The sequence below is a fragment of the Toxorhynchites rutilus genome, chromosome 1 (assembly GCF_029784135.1).
Source record: "Toxorhynchites rutilus septentrionalis strain SRP chromosome 1, ASM2978413v1, whole genome shotgun sequence".
Taxonomy (NCBI): Eukaryota; Metazoa; Arthropoda; class Insecta; order Diptera; family Culicidae; genus Toxorhynchites; species Toxorhynchites rutilus.
Window position 1 is genome coordinate 37,825,180 of NC_073744.1, and position 17,839 is coordinate 37,843,018.

Genomic DNA, 17,839 nt, shown 5'->3' on the forward strand with positions numbered 1-17,839 from the left:
GCTCAAAAAAAAGCCGCGGTTCAAAAAAGAGCCGCTTTTCGGAAGAGTCTTGGCTAAAAGAAAGCCGCGGTTCATGAAAGAGCCGCTCTTTGAAAGAGTCTCGGCTCAAAACAAAGCCGTGGTTAAAAAAAAAAGCCGTTTTTTGAAAGAGTCTCGGCTAAAAAAAAGCCGCGGTTCAAAAGAGTCTCGGCTCAAAAAAGATCCGCCCAAATGAGCCGGCTCGTTTTAATGAACGAGCAGCTCTGGGCCGCTCACTGAAATGAACCGTTTAGCCCACCTCTACCGCAAACACTTCGTTCTCAAACAGTTCGTTCCCAAACAGTTCACTCTCAATCAGTTCTTTCCCATACAGTTCGTTCACAAACAGTTCACTCTCCAACAGTTCACTCGCAAACCGTTCTTACGGAATCAGTTCGTTCACAAACCGTTCGCTCGCAATCAGTTCGTGGGGAGAACTATCGTTCTTTGAAAAAGAACGACCGCTCGTTCACTCTTTTCGGCGAACTAGTTCTTTCGTACCGTTCGTGAACGGTTTGCCCATCTCTACACTGTATATTTAAACCGAGCGAAAAGTTCAAAACGACAGTTGAACTGTTGTTGAACAGGTGGGTTATCGTTTTTATCGTTTACAACACACGATTCGCTTGCAGCAGGCGTGGTGAATACACTCAACCAATTTATTTTATTCATTCCTTCAAACAGTGCTGTCAAAACGGTGCACATGAATTCGGAGAGCGCATTGTTTTGTGTGTTTTTCTACTGTTGACCAGGAAAAAACGTGGATTGCGTGAAGCAGCGATTATTTTATGTGCTTGTCAAGTTTTTGATTTTCTGTACGATTGGATTTGATACGTTTGTGAAGTTATCGAAACGGTTATGAACCAGGAGGAGGAAACGCCGAGTACGAGAGGTAAGTGAAAATAGTGACGAACGGTGGAAGTTTTATTGGTTGGATTTTTTTTTCTAGTGACACGAGGAGCTCTCAGACGGCGTTCAATTGATCAGGATCCGGCGTCGACGCCTATTACTCCAAAAAAGGCAACAGTCGGTAAGAAGGTGGCAGTACTTGACGCTATTCAGGAGGGAAGCAATGGGACGGCCGAAACAAGCGCTGAAGATGTTGGCGCCAGTAGGTCAATCAGAACGAAAAAGGATACAACACACGCACTGACAAACAAATCGGTTCAGAAACTGAAGGATCAAGAAGAGAAAGGTGGACGACGATCGCGCACCATTTCGTTGACCGAAGAGAACGTGGCTGCACTCGAGCCTTCGTCAGCTGAAGTGAGGCGAACACCGAGGCGCCGTGCATCGCAGGATATTCCACTGACTCCTCAGACAGCTCTCCCAACTGGCAGACGTATGACCAGACGAAATAGTGTTGCTTCTGATGACGGATCGGTGAGTGCCCTTCCGGCGACTACACCCAAAGCATCCACATCTCGACTTAGCGTTGCGTCAACAATCGCCGAGGACGACGAAAAGGAACTGAGTAGCACCAAGTTGGATGCCCTGTCGCCCGACAAAAGCGTACGTAAACTTAGGGGTAGATCCGTTTCCATTTCACCGGTTCCGAAGAGTGCCTCATCTGGTAAGAACACATCCATAGATGGACTGAAGACTAGTGACGGGGATGCAAGTCCCCACAAGCAACCGAATGTTTCTCTGGAAAGTGTTCGGAATTCTCCCAGAAAATCGATTAAGGATGTGAGCTCTGAGTCCGCTGTGTTGATTGAGGATGAAAGCATAGATCAGAGTCCGAATAAAAATAAAAACACTAGCGTGACGCCGAGATCGGTGCCGAAGGGTAGTAGTGCTCATAAGCTATCTAGAAATGTCACATTTGATGAACAGGACTCGTTGGATCAACAGAACCAGAGCGCCTATCCTAAAACGCCGATTCCAGCATCTGGCGAGAAACGTTTCAAATTCAACGAAAAAGAATCTGAGCAAGAAGAGAAGGAGAAGTTGGCGAAATCTGTAAGTTTGGACTATTATGGAGTTATTTAAAAATATTAAATAATTTCCATGCTTTCTTTCAGACACCGGAAATGTTTGACATAGATGAATCAGCCGATGAAGCAGAAGCGAAAGCAGAACAAACAACTAAATCAGAGTCGTCCCTAACATCTAAAACAGCTATACCCGAAGTCGTTCAAGCTGAATCAAATCAATCGGAATCTTCCGGAACACAGTTGGACGTAAGTGTTGACACTTTTCTGGTTGATATCGTGGAGAATGTACGAAAGAGCATCGATCAGGAGGACATGTCTATGTGTGTTTTGGACACCCCCAAACCGGTTGAAAAACAAAAGTCACATTTTCCCCATTTGCGCCCTGACGGTGGGACTTGCAGCACCCCAATTGCAAAGGCGCTCTCTGGTACACCTGTTAAGGAACAGCTGCAAAAGGTCGGATCGCCAAAATTCGTCTCCAACACACCGGACGGTCGTGGTAAGCAGAAGAAGGCGGACGAGTCGAAGCTTTCCAAATCCTGGAGCCAAGCGGTGAAAGGAAAAGGCACCGATAAGGGCATCGATGTGTTCAGCGTTCGGAAACAAGAGCAGCAACGCCAAGACGAAGAAGAAGCTGAGAAGTTGAATAAGGAGCGCGAGGAGCAGGCTAAAAAAAGAAAATCGGGAGAAAGGTCTTCCCGAGATGAATCGGATGAAGACAATGAAGAGGATGAGGATGAAGATGATGAGATAGAGGCAGCGCAGCGAAACACCTTTCTGGACGATGAGGCGATGGAGGTGGACGATTACCAGTCGGGAGAATCCATGGATAGTGAAACTCGTGCGGAGATGGAAGAAAACGATATTCCGGTTGATGGAGAGAGCATTGGTAGTCAGGATAGCGAGCATAGTGATGAGGACAACTGTGATGACGATGGTGATGATGACGACGATGGTGACGAGGGAGAAAAAGATTCGTTTATCGTATCGGATGATGAAGAACTGGAAATAATAGATGATAGCGATGAGGAAATATCAGAAACGAAGGTCACAAATTCCGACAAAAAGAAGCGTAAGAGGATAATCGAGCAAGTTGATTCTAGTGAGGGAGAAGGTATCGAAATGACGCAAAATAAATCCAACAGTTTGAATAACACTAACGCTACCGATGTTGACGACGTGTCTAAACTCGAAATAAACTCTTCGTCAGATGCTTCTAAAATCGAATCTGTGGCAGACGTCACTATTCCAGACAAAAATACAAACATTGCTACTCCTCCGAAGGATATTGCTGTAGTAAGTGATCAATTGGAGAGCCCAGCGAAAACTCCCAAGTCTCCTTTGAAGAGTCCGATAAAAGAGAGGAAGCCATCGGATAGCCCGGTCACAACTAGAACGTCTGCCAAGAGTCCGAAAGGTGAAGCAACTCCACCGAAAAGTCCAGCACGGTTGTCGCCTAAGAGAAAGGAAAATACTGATAAACCTCTACTTGATAATGAGCCATTAGAAGCAACTGTAAAGTCTGAGATCAACACAACCAAGAGTCCGATCCAAGCCCCTTCCAAGGTGCGTAAATCGCTCCCGGCACCTTCGCTTTTGATTTCCGCCGATTTCTATGCCTCTTCGGCGAAAAAAGCCAAACGGGCCACTATCAATGCTATGGTCAGTGGAGAGGAGGAAAAATCAGAATCAGTCCCACCCGAGGAGGAGAAAATACACCACGCAGAGCAGCCGAAGAAAACTAAACAGTCCAAGCTGGTGGTAACGAATCCTGCAGCGTTGGCTCTGGCAAAGAAAAATAAACGCCTTTCCCTCGATGCGGCAACAGCTGCCTTGTCGGTTGTTCAGACAGATAAAAGAATGTCACTGCCAGGAAAGTTTATGGGAGGTGAGGACGCAAAGACCCCGTCAAAAAAGAAAAAGTCTAAAGTTGAGCAATCAGTTGATGCCGAGCAGAAGCCTGTGTCGAATGGATTGTCAGAGGAAATTTCCAATAAAACGGCTGATGTTGAGATGATGGAGGTCGATGAGGAGCACGAACCGGAAGACAAGAAACTCGAGAAAGCTAGTAAGACGGTTGGGAAGAAGAAACCAAAGGATTTGAGTGAATTTGACCACGAGGTCATCCTTTCGCGCTGCAATGAAATCGTTCGCGCTGACAAGGAGAGAAGACAACAAAGTGCAACCTTGCGGCAGAAGAAAAAGGTAAATAACCTTACGTTTCATTTGGTTTTCTTTTATTGGGTTGATGTTTCCGCAGGATGAAAAGCGTATGATCCGCGAGCAGGAGAAACAAGCGGAGACAACCGAGGGTGACGATTCGATGGAACAGCAATCGAAACAGAAGAAGAAAAAGAAGAAGAAGCAAATCAATTATTTGCTGGAGGAACTGGGTGAAACTAAGGAGGAACAGCTGGCGCGGGCACTGAAGCGGAAGATGGCTCTTTTGGAGGCCAAGCGTGAGCGCAAGAGGCTCAAAAAGGTGGCAAAGCGACAACAGCAGCTTGACAAGGAAAATCAGCAGGCCGGTGGGGATGCGAAGCAGCAAGGAATAGGAGCCAAATTTGAGAAGAAGGCCAAAAAGAAACAAAAGCAGGCGGCTGAGGTGGCGAAGATCGAAGCGCCATCGATGCCTGTATTGAACGTTTCCGCCTTCTCCATTTATAAGGAGCAAATCGGAGAGCTGAAACAGGCTGAGAAGCATAGTAAGAAGAAGGGAAAACAGCTGAAGGAAAAGAATCAGCAACCTTCGGCCGTGCAGGAGGTGGCAGAAGCACTACAGTCGGTGCCCCTTGTGGGTACAAAATCAGAAAACATTGATAGAACAACTTCCGCGAAAATGAATAATCTTCCGGAAACACAGCCGGATCCGATCAAACCGGAAAACCAGCCCAAAAAGACCGAAAATGAAAAGAGAACAAAATCTGAGAAGAAACACGCCAAAGCTGCTGCCGTGGCAATATCCGTCACTCAAGACCACTCCGAAAAAAAGTCCTCGAATGAACCAGCCGAAAAAAAAGCGAAAGCGAAAAAATCTAAAGGAGTGGATTTACCGGATGAACCTCAATCTAAGCTTAAGAAAGCGGAACAGCCGGATAATGCTTCCGTCAAGCCGATTGTTGTTTCGTTTGATGATGAGTGCACAAAACTAAAGAAAACCATCGCAGAACCACTCGAGAAGAAAGTTGTCAAAAAGCAAAAGCTCTCGCAGAAGGAATCCATGTTCATTACAGAACCCGTGGTGGAGTTGACACCGCCCCGAAAAGGCCCCGGTCTTCTGAAGGCTCTCCGTTTCCTAGAGGAACCAGTGACTCCCGAGCAGAAGCTTCTGAAACGCAACCATGGTTTCAAGGAGGAACCCGTCACGCCGAAAGCGGTTGGATTCAAGGTGTCGAATCTTCTACCTGCAGGTCTGGAAGAGCTTCAAAAGCAGGCAACTCTGGGCGAAAAAAAGAAAGCCAGATCGAAACGGAATCGAATGGACGATGTGAAGGAGCCGTCCAAAATGCTACCACTGCCAATCTGGACACGATCCGGAACGTTTGAGGTAGAGCCCGTCAAGAGTGACCACAAGAAGTCCAGTGGGGATTACATTCCACTAAAAGTGAACGGGGGTGGCGTAGGAGGCAGTGGCGGGTCGGGAAAACATTCGACCGAATTTCTGTTGAAGACGAAAGGCAAACAATCCACCAAGGCAGGCCGTATCGATTCTACTACTGTGAGTGGGGATGTGATCAATTTCAAAAAGGAAGCAATTTTCGCCCGAAACGCCCATTTGAGAGAGAAAAAGGCCAAACACTGAGAATTCTATATATATTTTTTTTCTGTTTATTCCCTCGATTCGATTAACGTATGTTAGTTTAGTTGCCGTTATTGAATAACTCGGGTTCTAAGCGAACTGTTTTGTTTTATTATCTTCGGAAAAACAAATAAAAATTGTAATTAGTTTTGATTATTATATATCAACTTAAATTTTCGAATGAGAAAACTATGACATTTTTCGCCCTTGTCGGTAAAAGAAATGTTCGCCGTTATCTTCAGATTTATCTCTTTGTGCTCGTATGTCTGCTCTCAGTCACCATGGCAAAGAACTACACTAATTAAGTAAGTGCGTAGCCAAGTGCTCTTGACCTCTCGCTTTGCTCGAACTCACTATCGTTAGATTGCAAGTGGAATGTAATACAGGCTCCCAACGGTAGTGATCACTTGCCAATCAAAATTTCCATCACCACTGGGTCGAATTCTTCTGAATCTATAAATATGGCATATGACCTCACAAGACACATTGACTGGAAAAAATATACGGACGCGATTGCTCTAGCCATCAATTCCAGAGATGGCTTACCTCCATTGGAGGAGTATAACTTCCTTTCTCGTTTGATCTATGACAGCGCGGTTCGCGCTCAAACGAAACCCATCCCAGGTTCCACCATTTGCCGAAGGCCTCCCAATCTATGGTGGGATAGCCAATGTTCCAAGCTTTTTATAGAAAAATCGAATGCATTCAAAGCTTTTCGGAAACGTGGAACTCCTGAAAATTTTCAAACGTATTTAGCCCTTGAGAATCAGTTCAAAAATTTGATCAAAGGGAAAAAACGTGCTTATTGGCGAAATTTCGTGGGAGGTTTGTCACGAGAAACGTCAATGAGAAAAGTATGGAAAGTGGCTCGAAACATGAGAAATCGCTCTTCAACGAATGAAAGCGAAGAATATTCACATCGATGGATTTTTAATTTTGCACGGAAGGTTTGTCCCGATTCCGCTCCCGTGCAGAAAATTGTTCGAGATATACCACAAGATAGGTGCGATCTTGATTCCGAGTTTTCGATGGTAGAATTCTCTCTTGCTCTCCTTTCATGTAACAATTCTGCTCCGGGATCGGATAGAATTAAGTTCAACTTGCTGAAAAACCTCCCTGATGTGGCGAAATATCGCTTGTTGAATTTATTCAATCGGTTTCTGGAACATAATATTGTTCCAGATGATTGGAGACAAGTACGAGTTATAGCTATTCAAAAACCCGGAAAACCCGCGTCCGACTTCAATTCGTACCGCCCAATAGCAATGCTGTCTTGTATACGGAAATTGTTGGAGAAAATGATCTTGTTTCGCCTTGATCGATGGGTTGAAACGAATGGCCTACTCTCAGATACACAATATGGGTTCCGCAGGGGCAAGGGGACGAATGATTGTCTTGCGTTGCTTTCTTCAGAAATTCAAATGGCTTACGCCGAAAAAAAACAAATGGCTTCAGTATTCTTGGACATAAAGGGGGCCTTTGATTCTGTTTCAATAGAGGTTTTGTCAGACAAATTACACTCTCGGGGACTGCCGCCTCTATTGAATAATATGTTATATAACTTGCTTTGTGAGAAACATTTGAACTTTTCTCATGGAGATTCGACAGTAAGCCGGGTCTCCTACATGGGACTCCCCCAGGGCTCATGTTTAAGCCCCCTTTTGTACAACTTCTATGTAAGCGACATTGACAATTGTCTTACACAAAATTGCAGCCTAAGACAACTTGCAGATGTTGGAGTGGTGTCTGTCGTAGGATCAAACGAATCCGACCTGCAAGAACCCTTACAAGATATTTTGAACAATTTTTCAACCTGGGCCATTGGGCTAGGGATCGAATTCTCCACGGAGAAAACAGAGATGGTGGTTTTTTCTAGGAAGCATAGACCAGCAAAACCAAAGCTTCAACTTTTGGGTAAACCGATCACTCATGCTATGTCATTCAAGTATCTTGGGGTCTGGTTCGACTCCAAATGTACTTGGGGGCCCATATTAGGTATCTGAGTAAAAAATGCCAACAAAGAATAAACTTTCTCCGTACAATTACCGGCACATGGTGGGGAGCCCACCCCGAAGATCTTATAATGTTGTATCGAACAACTATTCTCTCAGTGATGGAGTATGGCAGTTTCTGTTTTCAATCAGCTGCCAAAACACACCTCATTAAACTCGAGCGAATTCAGTATCTTTGTCTCCGTATTGCGTTGGGATGTATGCCCTCAACGCATACCATGAGTCTCGAGGTTTTGGCAGGCGTACTCCCACTAAAAGATCGCTTCAATCTATTATCTCTTCGGTTCCTCATCCGGTGTAAGGTTATGAACCCATTGGTGATCGGAAATTTTGAGCAACTGATCGAGCTAAATTTTCACTCTGGATTCATGAGTTCATATCATGAATTCATCTCCATGCAGGTTGTTCCTTCTTCGTATATTTCCAACCGTGTTTGTTTTCCTGACTACATCAATTCCTCTGTACATTTTGATCTGTTCATGAAGGAGAAAATCCATGGAATTCCAGATTATCTTCTATCGGGGATCGTTCCTACGATCTTTAATGCAAAGTATGGGCGTATCAATTGCGGTAATATGTACTTTACTGATGGGTCCTCTATGAATGAGTCCACGGGATTTGGAGTGTTCAACGTATTTTTTAGCACCTCACACAGTCTTCAGTATCCTTGCTCAGTGTATATTGCTGAATTGGCAGCGATACACTGGGCGCTGGACAGCGTCGCCTCACGACCTGTTGAACACTATTACATTGTAACGGATAGTCTGAGCTCTGTCGAAGCTATCAGTTCAGTGAGGCCGGAAAAGCACTCGCCGTACTTCTTTGAGAGAATACGAGAAATTTTGAGTGCTTTAACCAGACGCTGTTATGTCATTACCTTTGTCTGGGTCCCTTCACATTGCTCAATTCCGGGTAATGAGAGGGCTGACTCATTAGCAAAGGTAGGTGCAATTGAAGGCGAAATTTACCAGCGTCAGATCGCCTTCAATGAATTTTATTCTTTAGTCCGTAAAAATACCATCGCTAATTGGCAACGCAAATGGAACGAAGATGAATCGGGCCGGTGGTTCCACTCAATTATCCCTAAGGTTAGCTTCAAACCATGGTTCAAAAGTCTGGACTTGAGTCGAGACTTTATTCGCACCTTCTCCCGACTCATGTCCAACCACTGTTCGTTAGACGCGCTACTCTTTCGTATTAATCGTGCCGACAGCAATCTTTGTGTTTGTGGCCACGGTTACCACGACATCGAGCACGTTGTTTGGTCGTGCGAGTTGTATCTTGTCGCCAGATCGAATTTAGAAAACTCCCTCAGTGCTAGAGGAAGACAGCCCAATGTGCCGGTGAGAGATGTGTTGGCTCGGTTAGACCTTGATTACATGTCCCAAATCTATATTTTCCTTAAAGCTATCGATGTTCGTGTGTGATTATCCTTATATCCTTATATTCTTTGCGTGCAATTGGTCCCCTTGCTACAAACAGTAGAATAAGTTGAAATGTAAATACACAATAGATATACGAATAGATTTAAGAATTGAGTGTGTGAGATTATCATTATTGTAACAATTTCCTTATATCCCATCCTTTTCCTGAACAAATATGTCACCCTACTAAACTCGAGTAGACCGCGAGTAATCGGTTTTCTACCTTACTTACCTTAGATTTAGAAAATGTTTATGTATAGTAATAAAAATATAATTAAGAATTCGGCTCCTTTAAACTTATGTAACTGAGCCTGTAAAAATAAACGAATTTGATAAAAAAAAAAAGTAAGTGCGTAATTTCGAGAGAATCGCGTAAAAAAGATTGGCCCTTCATAGGCGTGCGTTCGTCACAACTACACTCGCAGAATTTCTCTTCCCAACGAGGCAACGATAGGCAAATCGCTTAATTTAAAGAAAATCGCTTGAAAAAATTGCATAATTTCGAGAGAATCGCGTAAAAATGCGTAATTTCGAGAGAATCGAGTGAAATGAAATCACGGAAAAAATAGCGTAAAAACAGAATCCAGCGTAGCCAATCCAAATCTTATTTTGATTGAGATTGAAAACAAATTCAGAAATGTCTTCAGGGATGGTAGTCTGAGAGGGGGTGCACTTCACTACAAATCGAAATTACTATGATCAGCGACCATTCACACATGTGAAGACTCAACAACTGTTAGGCTTGGTGGAGAAGTGCGTTGGGCTTTTATATATGCGAGGTAATTCCGCATGTTGCTGCATCAAAAAAGTATTTGAATATGGACGAGAATGCACAAAGAACACCGAACTTGCGTCGTATGAGAACATCTTGCAGTGACCCTCTCCCACGAATAGAACATCTCAGATAATTTCAATATGAATAAGTATTTACAATGAGAAAGATTCCTACTGAAGATAGGGGAGAATCCAACCAAGGATTTTCCAACAGGAACGATGGAATTTTCCATATTGTGCAAGTTGAAAATTCCCTACACATAGCAGGTAGCCAGTAAGTTAGTTCTAACGTTTTTAGAGTTCTGTACATCCTCACAGAGGGATCGAGGATTAGAGAGAAAAAATAAATCAGTTGATAGTTGAACATCGAGAAGAACAGTTGTTTCTCTCGATAGAACATAAAAGAAAAGTGCCCCAGACCGCTCGGGCGTTACAATCTTTAAACGCTGGAGAGGTTTAGGTTTAGAATTTTAACTATTTAGAAGAAGATCAACATTATCTGATTGCAACCTTTTTAGACCCGAGGTTCAGGTCAGACCATTTAGGAGTTCTCGAAACGTAAACAGACAGACAGAGTCTTGAGCCGAATCTTCTGAGAATAACAGCTCATTGTCGTCTTCAACGAAACGAAAGCGACGAAGCTGAGTGAAATATTGATTTTGTGAATTCAATTTGAATATAATTTTTGACATGTCAGTAATCACACCTTATTTTTGATCACGTGTGATTGATGTTTATATGCTATAGTGTTATAATTTATCTTATGTTAAAAATGAATATTTTTTTATCAAATATCCAGTAATACCGTCAAATACCGGATATCCGTTTCATCTCTACTAGATATATTGTGGCGCGGGAAAAACATCATGTGATTAAATGGTCGATGATAAGTCAGACCGGACCATGTGACATTTTTATGATTTCGAGAAAAACGAACTTGAAGTTTAGTGTTCTGCAATATTACATTTACACATTTCAACAAGATACCTATTAACTTCGAGAAAAAGTTTTGTTGGTTTGAATTCGGCGCTTGAAAATTGTTTAATAAATCTATATATATAAAAATGGATTTCTGTCTGTCTGTCTGTCTTATTTTGTCTTATTCTTATGGACTCGAAAACTACTGAACCGATCAACATGAAAATTGGTATGTAGGGGTTTTTGGGACCGGGGAAGGTTTTCGTGATAGTTTGAGACCCCTTCCCCTCTCTAAGGGGGAGCTGCCATACAAATGAAACACAAATTTCTGCATTACATGAGATTAATCAAGCAAATGAAATAAAATTAGGTATATTGAGGTTTTAGGGTGCAATAAATGTTTCTATGGTGGTTAGACTCTCCACTCCCCTCTCTAAGAGGGGCTGTTATACAAATGAAACACAAATTTCTGCATTACTCGAGAATTAATCAAGCAAATGAAACCAAATTAGGCATATGGAGGTTTTAGGGTGCAATAAATGTTTCTATGGTGGTTAGATACTCCTCCCCCTTCTCTTAGGGTCAAATCTCTGAATAACTCAAAAACTAATCAAGCAAATACAGCCAAATTTGGCGGCATGCGAAGCTTTTAGGGTACACGAAACATTTCTATGGTTAATAGACACTCCTCCAGTCTCTCTGAGGGGGTTCTGCCGTACTAATGAACTCCATAATTCAAGAACTAATCAAGCAAACAGAACTAAATTTGGGTGTCTGTCTTTATTCTATCATATTTTCTGTATCAAACATTCATTCTATGTAACGGAGAAATATGTTATTTGCAAGTGGTTGAAAAATCTTGAACGAGAATTGTGTCTGAAAATAATTTGATATTATAATGATGAGTTTTGGTAGAAGTACTAGGAATTTTACAGTAAAAGAGTTTCGATCGGGCAGTCGTCGGGAGAGGACGTGTTTTTTTTTCACTCCTCGTTCGGTTCTTTCTTCGTCGTCAGACATGTTCTAACATGCCTGTACCAATATTCCTTACCTGAATAAGATTTGCCCAATATTATTTCATTCGACGATGGCAATTTATGGTGTCGGTGGTGTGTGATGGTGTAAAAAGGGAAACCAATCAAGCCTAAAAAAGTGAAAGTGTTTTTGATTTTTGACGTGGGACTACGTCTAACCGGAATATATGGAGGGTTAAATGAAAACCTAAACACAGAACATGCAGGAAAAAATGCAAGATTTCGAATGCTTATAACTCGAACATATCTCACTGGATCGGAAAGATGTTTGCATCAATTGATAGGGAATATTTCTACGCATCTATCGCAACTAACAAAATGTTATTTTTCATTAGATAAACAATTGAATAACTGTAAAATATTAGACGTTATCTAAACGCCCTAACTACCTCGTTTTGATTGGCCCGATTTACGATTTCCCTAACACAGCCATCAAAACCAATCAGCCTTGGGGAAATCGGCATTGCAAACACATGAATGTAGGGGGAGCTTTTGTTCCCACCGAAATGTGTTCTGGAGGGAATCGGCATTTCAAATTCATGCAAGTCGGAGGTATTTTTGTTCCGACTGAAATGTGTTTCCTTAACACAGACTTCAAATCTAGGAGCTTGGGGAAATTGGCATTGCAGATACATGTAAATCGGGGGTAGTTTTGTTCCGACTGAAATGTGTTTCCCTAACACAGACTTCAAATCCGTGGAGCGTGGGGAAATCGGCATTGCGAATTCATACAAGTCGGGGGTACTTCTGCTCCGATTGAAATGTGTTTCCCTAACACAGACTTCAAAACCAATGTTTCTGGGGAAATTGGCTCTGTACTTTTGTCCTCGCTTGCCTTCTGCAGACTGGAATATATCTGTCCTAACACGACCTTCTAAACTTCGGAACCTGGGAAAATCGTGCAGACACTCGAAGCGAATGAACTTTCCAGTTTCAAGCAAATTCGCGATTTGAGAAGTACGTACATTTGAGAGATGTAAAATTCAGAAGGAAATGTAAAATAAAATAATCGTTTGATAGTTCTTCCGTACATATATTTTTTCCTAGGCATCATACCAAACGTAAAAGGTACGACATTAAATTTACTTGTAACGAAGAACATAATCTATCACAATGCATGATTGACCTTACATGGCAATATACAATCTTTTTACTCACAAAGCATTGAATTCAATTGAATTTGGAAACTATTTCATTCAATCCAGAATTTAAACGAATGATTGCTAACCTAAGGTAGTCCCACGTCAACCTTGCGGTTGTATCATAGATACAACCCACTCATTTTTTTTTTCTTTCGTTCTGCTTTCTGTGTAATATTTAAATTAATAAGTAGATTCTGATGTTTTTCCTCGCGAGTGTTAAGGAGATCAAAATTGTGAGTGAATGAGACTTGAGGAGCTCAATTGCGTAAAGTGGAATATTCCGCCAATCATAATATCCATTATCATGACGAATTCGGATGTTCTGCTAACGCTAGAGAAAATATGGTGTGCTATCCATTTTTTGTTTCTCCAACCTTCTCTCCTATACTGCAATGTGTGTGCGTGTGTGCGTGTGTGAAAATCATGTTCTTCGAAATGAACTCATCACTTGCACCAATACGGACACATTTAATAACAGTGGTGATATTATCACTGAAACAAGGAGCTCTGTGACGGTCCGCCAGCAGTATTATGCCAAAATAATAACAGCTAAGTTCAGCAATTAGTATTTATATTTACCAGTTTCAGCCTCAGACTCAATTATTTAGAACTATTTCTAGATCAACATTTTAGTAGCAGATATTGGATGATATAATATAGTTTCGTATTTCACTTTTGACGTAGGACTACGTCTTTCATTTCTATACTGGGGTGTAAGTTCAAACTTTCGAAAACGAAAGCGTTACGCCGGAGAACGAGATTTTGAGCGTTAATAGCTCCTAAACAGCTGAACGAAATTGTATGATAAACACTTCATTCGAAAGATAAAATGTCTACGCGTCATATACTTGTTGCTTTTTGATCCAAAAATTTGTTTCAATAGACCTAAAATTGCCTTCAAAACAGGCTATTGAAATCACACCAATTGGTATATAAGCGAGTGCCGCTCGAGTCCACTCAGTTATAATTGCGCAACGATTGAGATACGATCGCTGGAATGGATGGATGTCAGACTTCAAAACCATGGAGCCAGGGGAAATCGGCATTGAAAAACAGATGTAAGCAGTGGATACTTTTGTACTCGCTTGCGTATCTGGAAATTCAAATGTTTCCCTTACACAGACTTCAAAATCATGAAGGGTATTGCGGGTACTTTTGTACTCGCATGCGTTTCTACAAATCGGAATGTTTCCCTAACACAGATTTCAAAACCATGAAGCCAAGGGAAATTAGCATAGAAAATTAGATGCAAGCAGCGAGTATTATTGTACTCGGATTGACTATGGATTTGATATGGTATGATACGGTGTAGTGGATCTGATCAAAGTGGTTTTATATTACATATCGAAGAAATCACATTTATAAAAGCTGCGTTAAAAAATTATTTGTTTACGAATGCTGCAATCGATCGTCGTTATTGGGAAGTTGGAATTGTTGTGGAGGGGGTCTTATTTTCGCTGTGTAATTCCGAGGAGGAATCCATTCCTTCTCAATTGTTAATAATCTCGCTCCGGAACAACGATGATTCCAATTGTCGGGGTTTGGGGAGTGGGTATTATTTGCGCTGCGTATTCTCAATGTTAATATTTCTTTGAATGTTAATAATTCTTTTCCAGCTAAACGAAGTGGTATGATAATCACTTTATTCGAAAGATGAAACGTCTAAGATTTATATGCTTGTTACTTATTGATTGCTAAGTCAACTTTAGTCCTACGTCCACCTTGCGGTTATATCAAAGATATAACCCACTTCTAGTTTTTTTTCGACAAAGTAACAAATTATCCTTGTGCAGAATTTATTAGAATCTTCAAAACTGCCTTTCGATTTGCGGTGCGATGGTTGATTATTGAATTATTCATCATCAAAGACGAAGGGTTAATTTTTCATTCAAACTGTAATATCTTTGTGTGGGAAGGTCCTACAGGAACGTTCTTAGAACCAAATGAAAGCTGATTGATAAATTTGATTGGATTTTCTGTTGAGTTGGTTAACAAAAAATTGTGTTAGTCCAGAATATTCTTGAAAAAACAATGAAAAATCGACTTTCCATTTCTTCCTGATATTGTTGCCAACTACACCTACACGCAAAAGATAAAAATATGTACGTTCAATAATTCTAATACCTGAAAGTTGTAGCTTTAAAATGATGTGCATCCCATCGATTTGCGTTGATTTTTCACAAAGTTACAGTATGTCAAAAATCACTCAAAATTTCCGACTTCGCATATTTCTATATTATTTCTCAGGTTTTTTTCTCCTCATTATGTTGTCTACTCACGAGCGCCGATCAGAAAATCAACTTTTCATTTCATTCAATAAATTCCTACTTATACGTTAGAACAAAATAAAGCATAAGATTGGTAATTGGAAGACACAATACCTATGTAGTGCGATGAAATGCATATCAAACATCGAAAAAAACTAAATGGACGATAACTTCGTGAAATATGCTCCTTTTCATATACAGTAAACATTCGGTAACTGAACCAGAAACGAAGCCCAGTTATCGACATTCGCTTTTTAACTGGACTGGCCTCGGGGGGAACTTCAATTAATTCGCGTTGATCGTGAAATTGGATACACAAAAGTTTCCCCCTGGATGTTTTGCATTGAGTGCGACAACAGGTATGATATATAATTTGTCATTTGTCATGTTTTTGTCATGCGAAAATAATGTGATCTTTCATGATATCTCAAATTACATTCGAATGCCCCTCACAGCAAATCTTCAAATTGAAAATGGTGTCAATTGTTTACGAAATTCTACTTTTTGGCTGGGCTGAGGCCCTATTTGTTCGCGGAAACGTATTCCTCCGTCAAAACGAAAACAATTATTATATTTATTTGTAGTATATTTTTAATTCTTAACATAAGAACTTTCAAAGCAAAATGGATTTTCGAAACAGTATGTGCATACCCTTCTAATTCATATTTTCTGTGCTTTAGTAAGGAACAGATAAACGGTATCACTTATTTATTGTAACTTCAATCGATGACGCAGACGTTTACATCTTGTTGCCTTAGGTCGAGAAACCCAGAAAGCAGGACATTATGCTACATATAAATGTCGAAAAGAAAATCTTGCGAAATATGGGAATGGAAAAAAAAAATAGATGGGAAAAAATATTATTGACATCCAGTCATAATTATAAATTATAATTAATTGTTGTAACTTTATTTTTTTAAATCTGTAAATTTTGCACGTAATCCGAATAATCTGTAATCTGTATCTACAGATTCTTGGTTTCAAAAAGTCAAAGAAATCTGTAGAATTACAGATTTTTCTGTAGATATGATAACCCTGGTAATGGATACCCTAGCTGTATCATATACAGTTTACAACCCATTCTCATGCCTACCAAGTTTGTTGTGTATAAATTCACACAAATCGGTCGAGTCGTTCCGAAGGGGTTCGACCACGAACATAGTGACACGAGATTTTTATATAATTTTTATAATATATAAAAACAGCAGACAGCATTTACTGAACGCGTTCAGTAATTAGGTATCCAATGCTTTCAAGAAAATTTAAATTAATCCAGTTTTTCCTTCGAAATTTTATAAGTTATTTATCACTGCTCTATCAAGTAAAAACAATCCCGACCAGTACAACACCTATGTTCAAATTTAATGCGATCGCAAAGGGATAAAAAACTGCTCGATCTGTGTATCTTATTTTTTGGGAGGCGATCTGGCATAGTGGTACCAACCATACCTCTCACGCTAAAGGTCACGAGATCTATTCTCACTCCCGACATTCTTCCTAAATGTAGTGACGAACCAAACCAGCCAAAAGTGTTGAAAATCACTATGATACAGAAAAAAAATGCTTTTTGTGATAGTACCACGATTTGCTGAACTCGAAAAATAAAATTCGATAAACTACATTGTTTAAATGATTGATTCTGTGTTTGTTCTATTATATTATATTATTTTTATTTTTTTCAAAGAATTGCGCGCCAATACCAGATTGGTTCGGCTTTCACAGGCCACCGTTTATTGGACCCGTTTGCAAAGGCCACTTATCATCAGCAATCACACAATATTTTGAGCTATTTGTGAGGGCAATATTGTCATGAACGGAATGATTGATCGCATAGCTCCCGCTTTGGTCGTTCGCCTTGGTATCCCAGCGTTTGGGTTTTTCCCTAAAGATAACAAATCGATGACTATAGCACCGCTTCACAAACGTCCGTACGTTTGTCCGTTGTTCAACAAGTAGAGGATTTGGTCTGATTGTTATCTGTAGGTGGGCTAATAATAAATGTGATAGTGAAAAAAAAGCAATTCGCTATCTAGCCGCATTTCATTGTCATCCGGTGTCCAATGCCTACGATTAGATAAAGTTCAAATAATTCCGCTGGGGTCGTATGTGCGGTTTACTGAAAAATAAATTGAGTTCACACAGCTAAGGAATTAATGAATCAGCGTTTCTTATACAAAGCATTTTACAGTCCAAAACAATCGACGGTCTTCATCTAGATCAGGGATTCTTATACACTACCCTCTTTCTTGAATAAAGTGATACAATCCTATAGCCATTTGTTTTTTTAATTTGAACTTTAAAAACTTTGAACTTTGAAATTCAAAAATTTTACAGTTGGTTAAGTTAGTAAACTTGACATCGTTTTCTCATCAATAAACATACATAAAATTCAGTAAATATGAAGTGGAATTAATTATGATTAATACAAATGACAACATCAATATTTCTACTAAAATATTAGTCATTTCGATAACAAGTTGGCTCACGTAACATAATTTATACAGTATCTTGTCC

At 40.6% G+C, this 17,839-nt stretch overlaps 1 protein-coding gene across 1 annotated transcript; it reads left to right on the forward strand.

Annotated features, from left to right (window-relative positions):
* The first annotated feature begins 677 nt into the window (after positions 1–677).
* LOC129762188 (titin homolog) lies at positions 678–5,913 on the forward strand. Its single transcript, XM_055760211.1, has 4 exons — positions 678–910; positions 968–1,980; positions 2,043–4,160; positions 4,216–5,913. Exons 1-4 carry the CDS (start codon positions 877–879, stop codon positions 5,755–5,757), a joined length of 4,707 nt encoding a protein of 1,568 aa, XP_055616186.1. The 5' UTR covers positions 678–876; the 3' UTR covers positions 5,758–5,913.
* Positions 5,914–17,839: the final 11,926 nt, after the last annotated feature.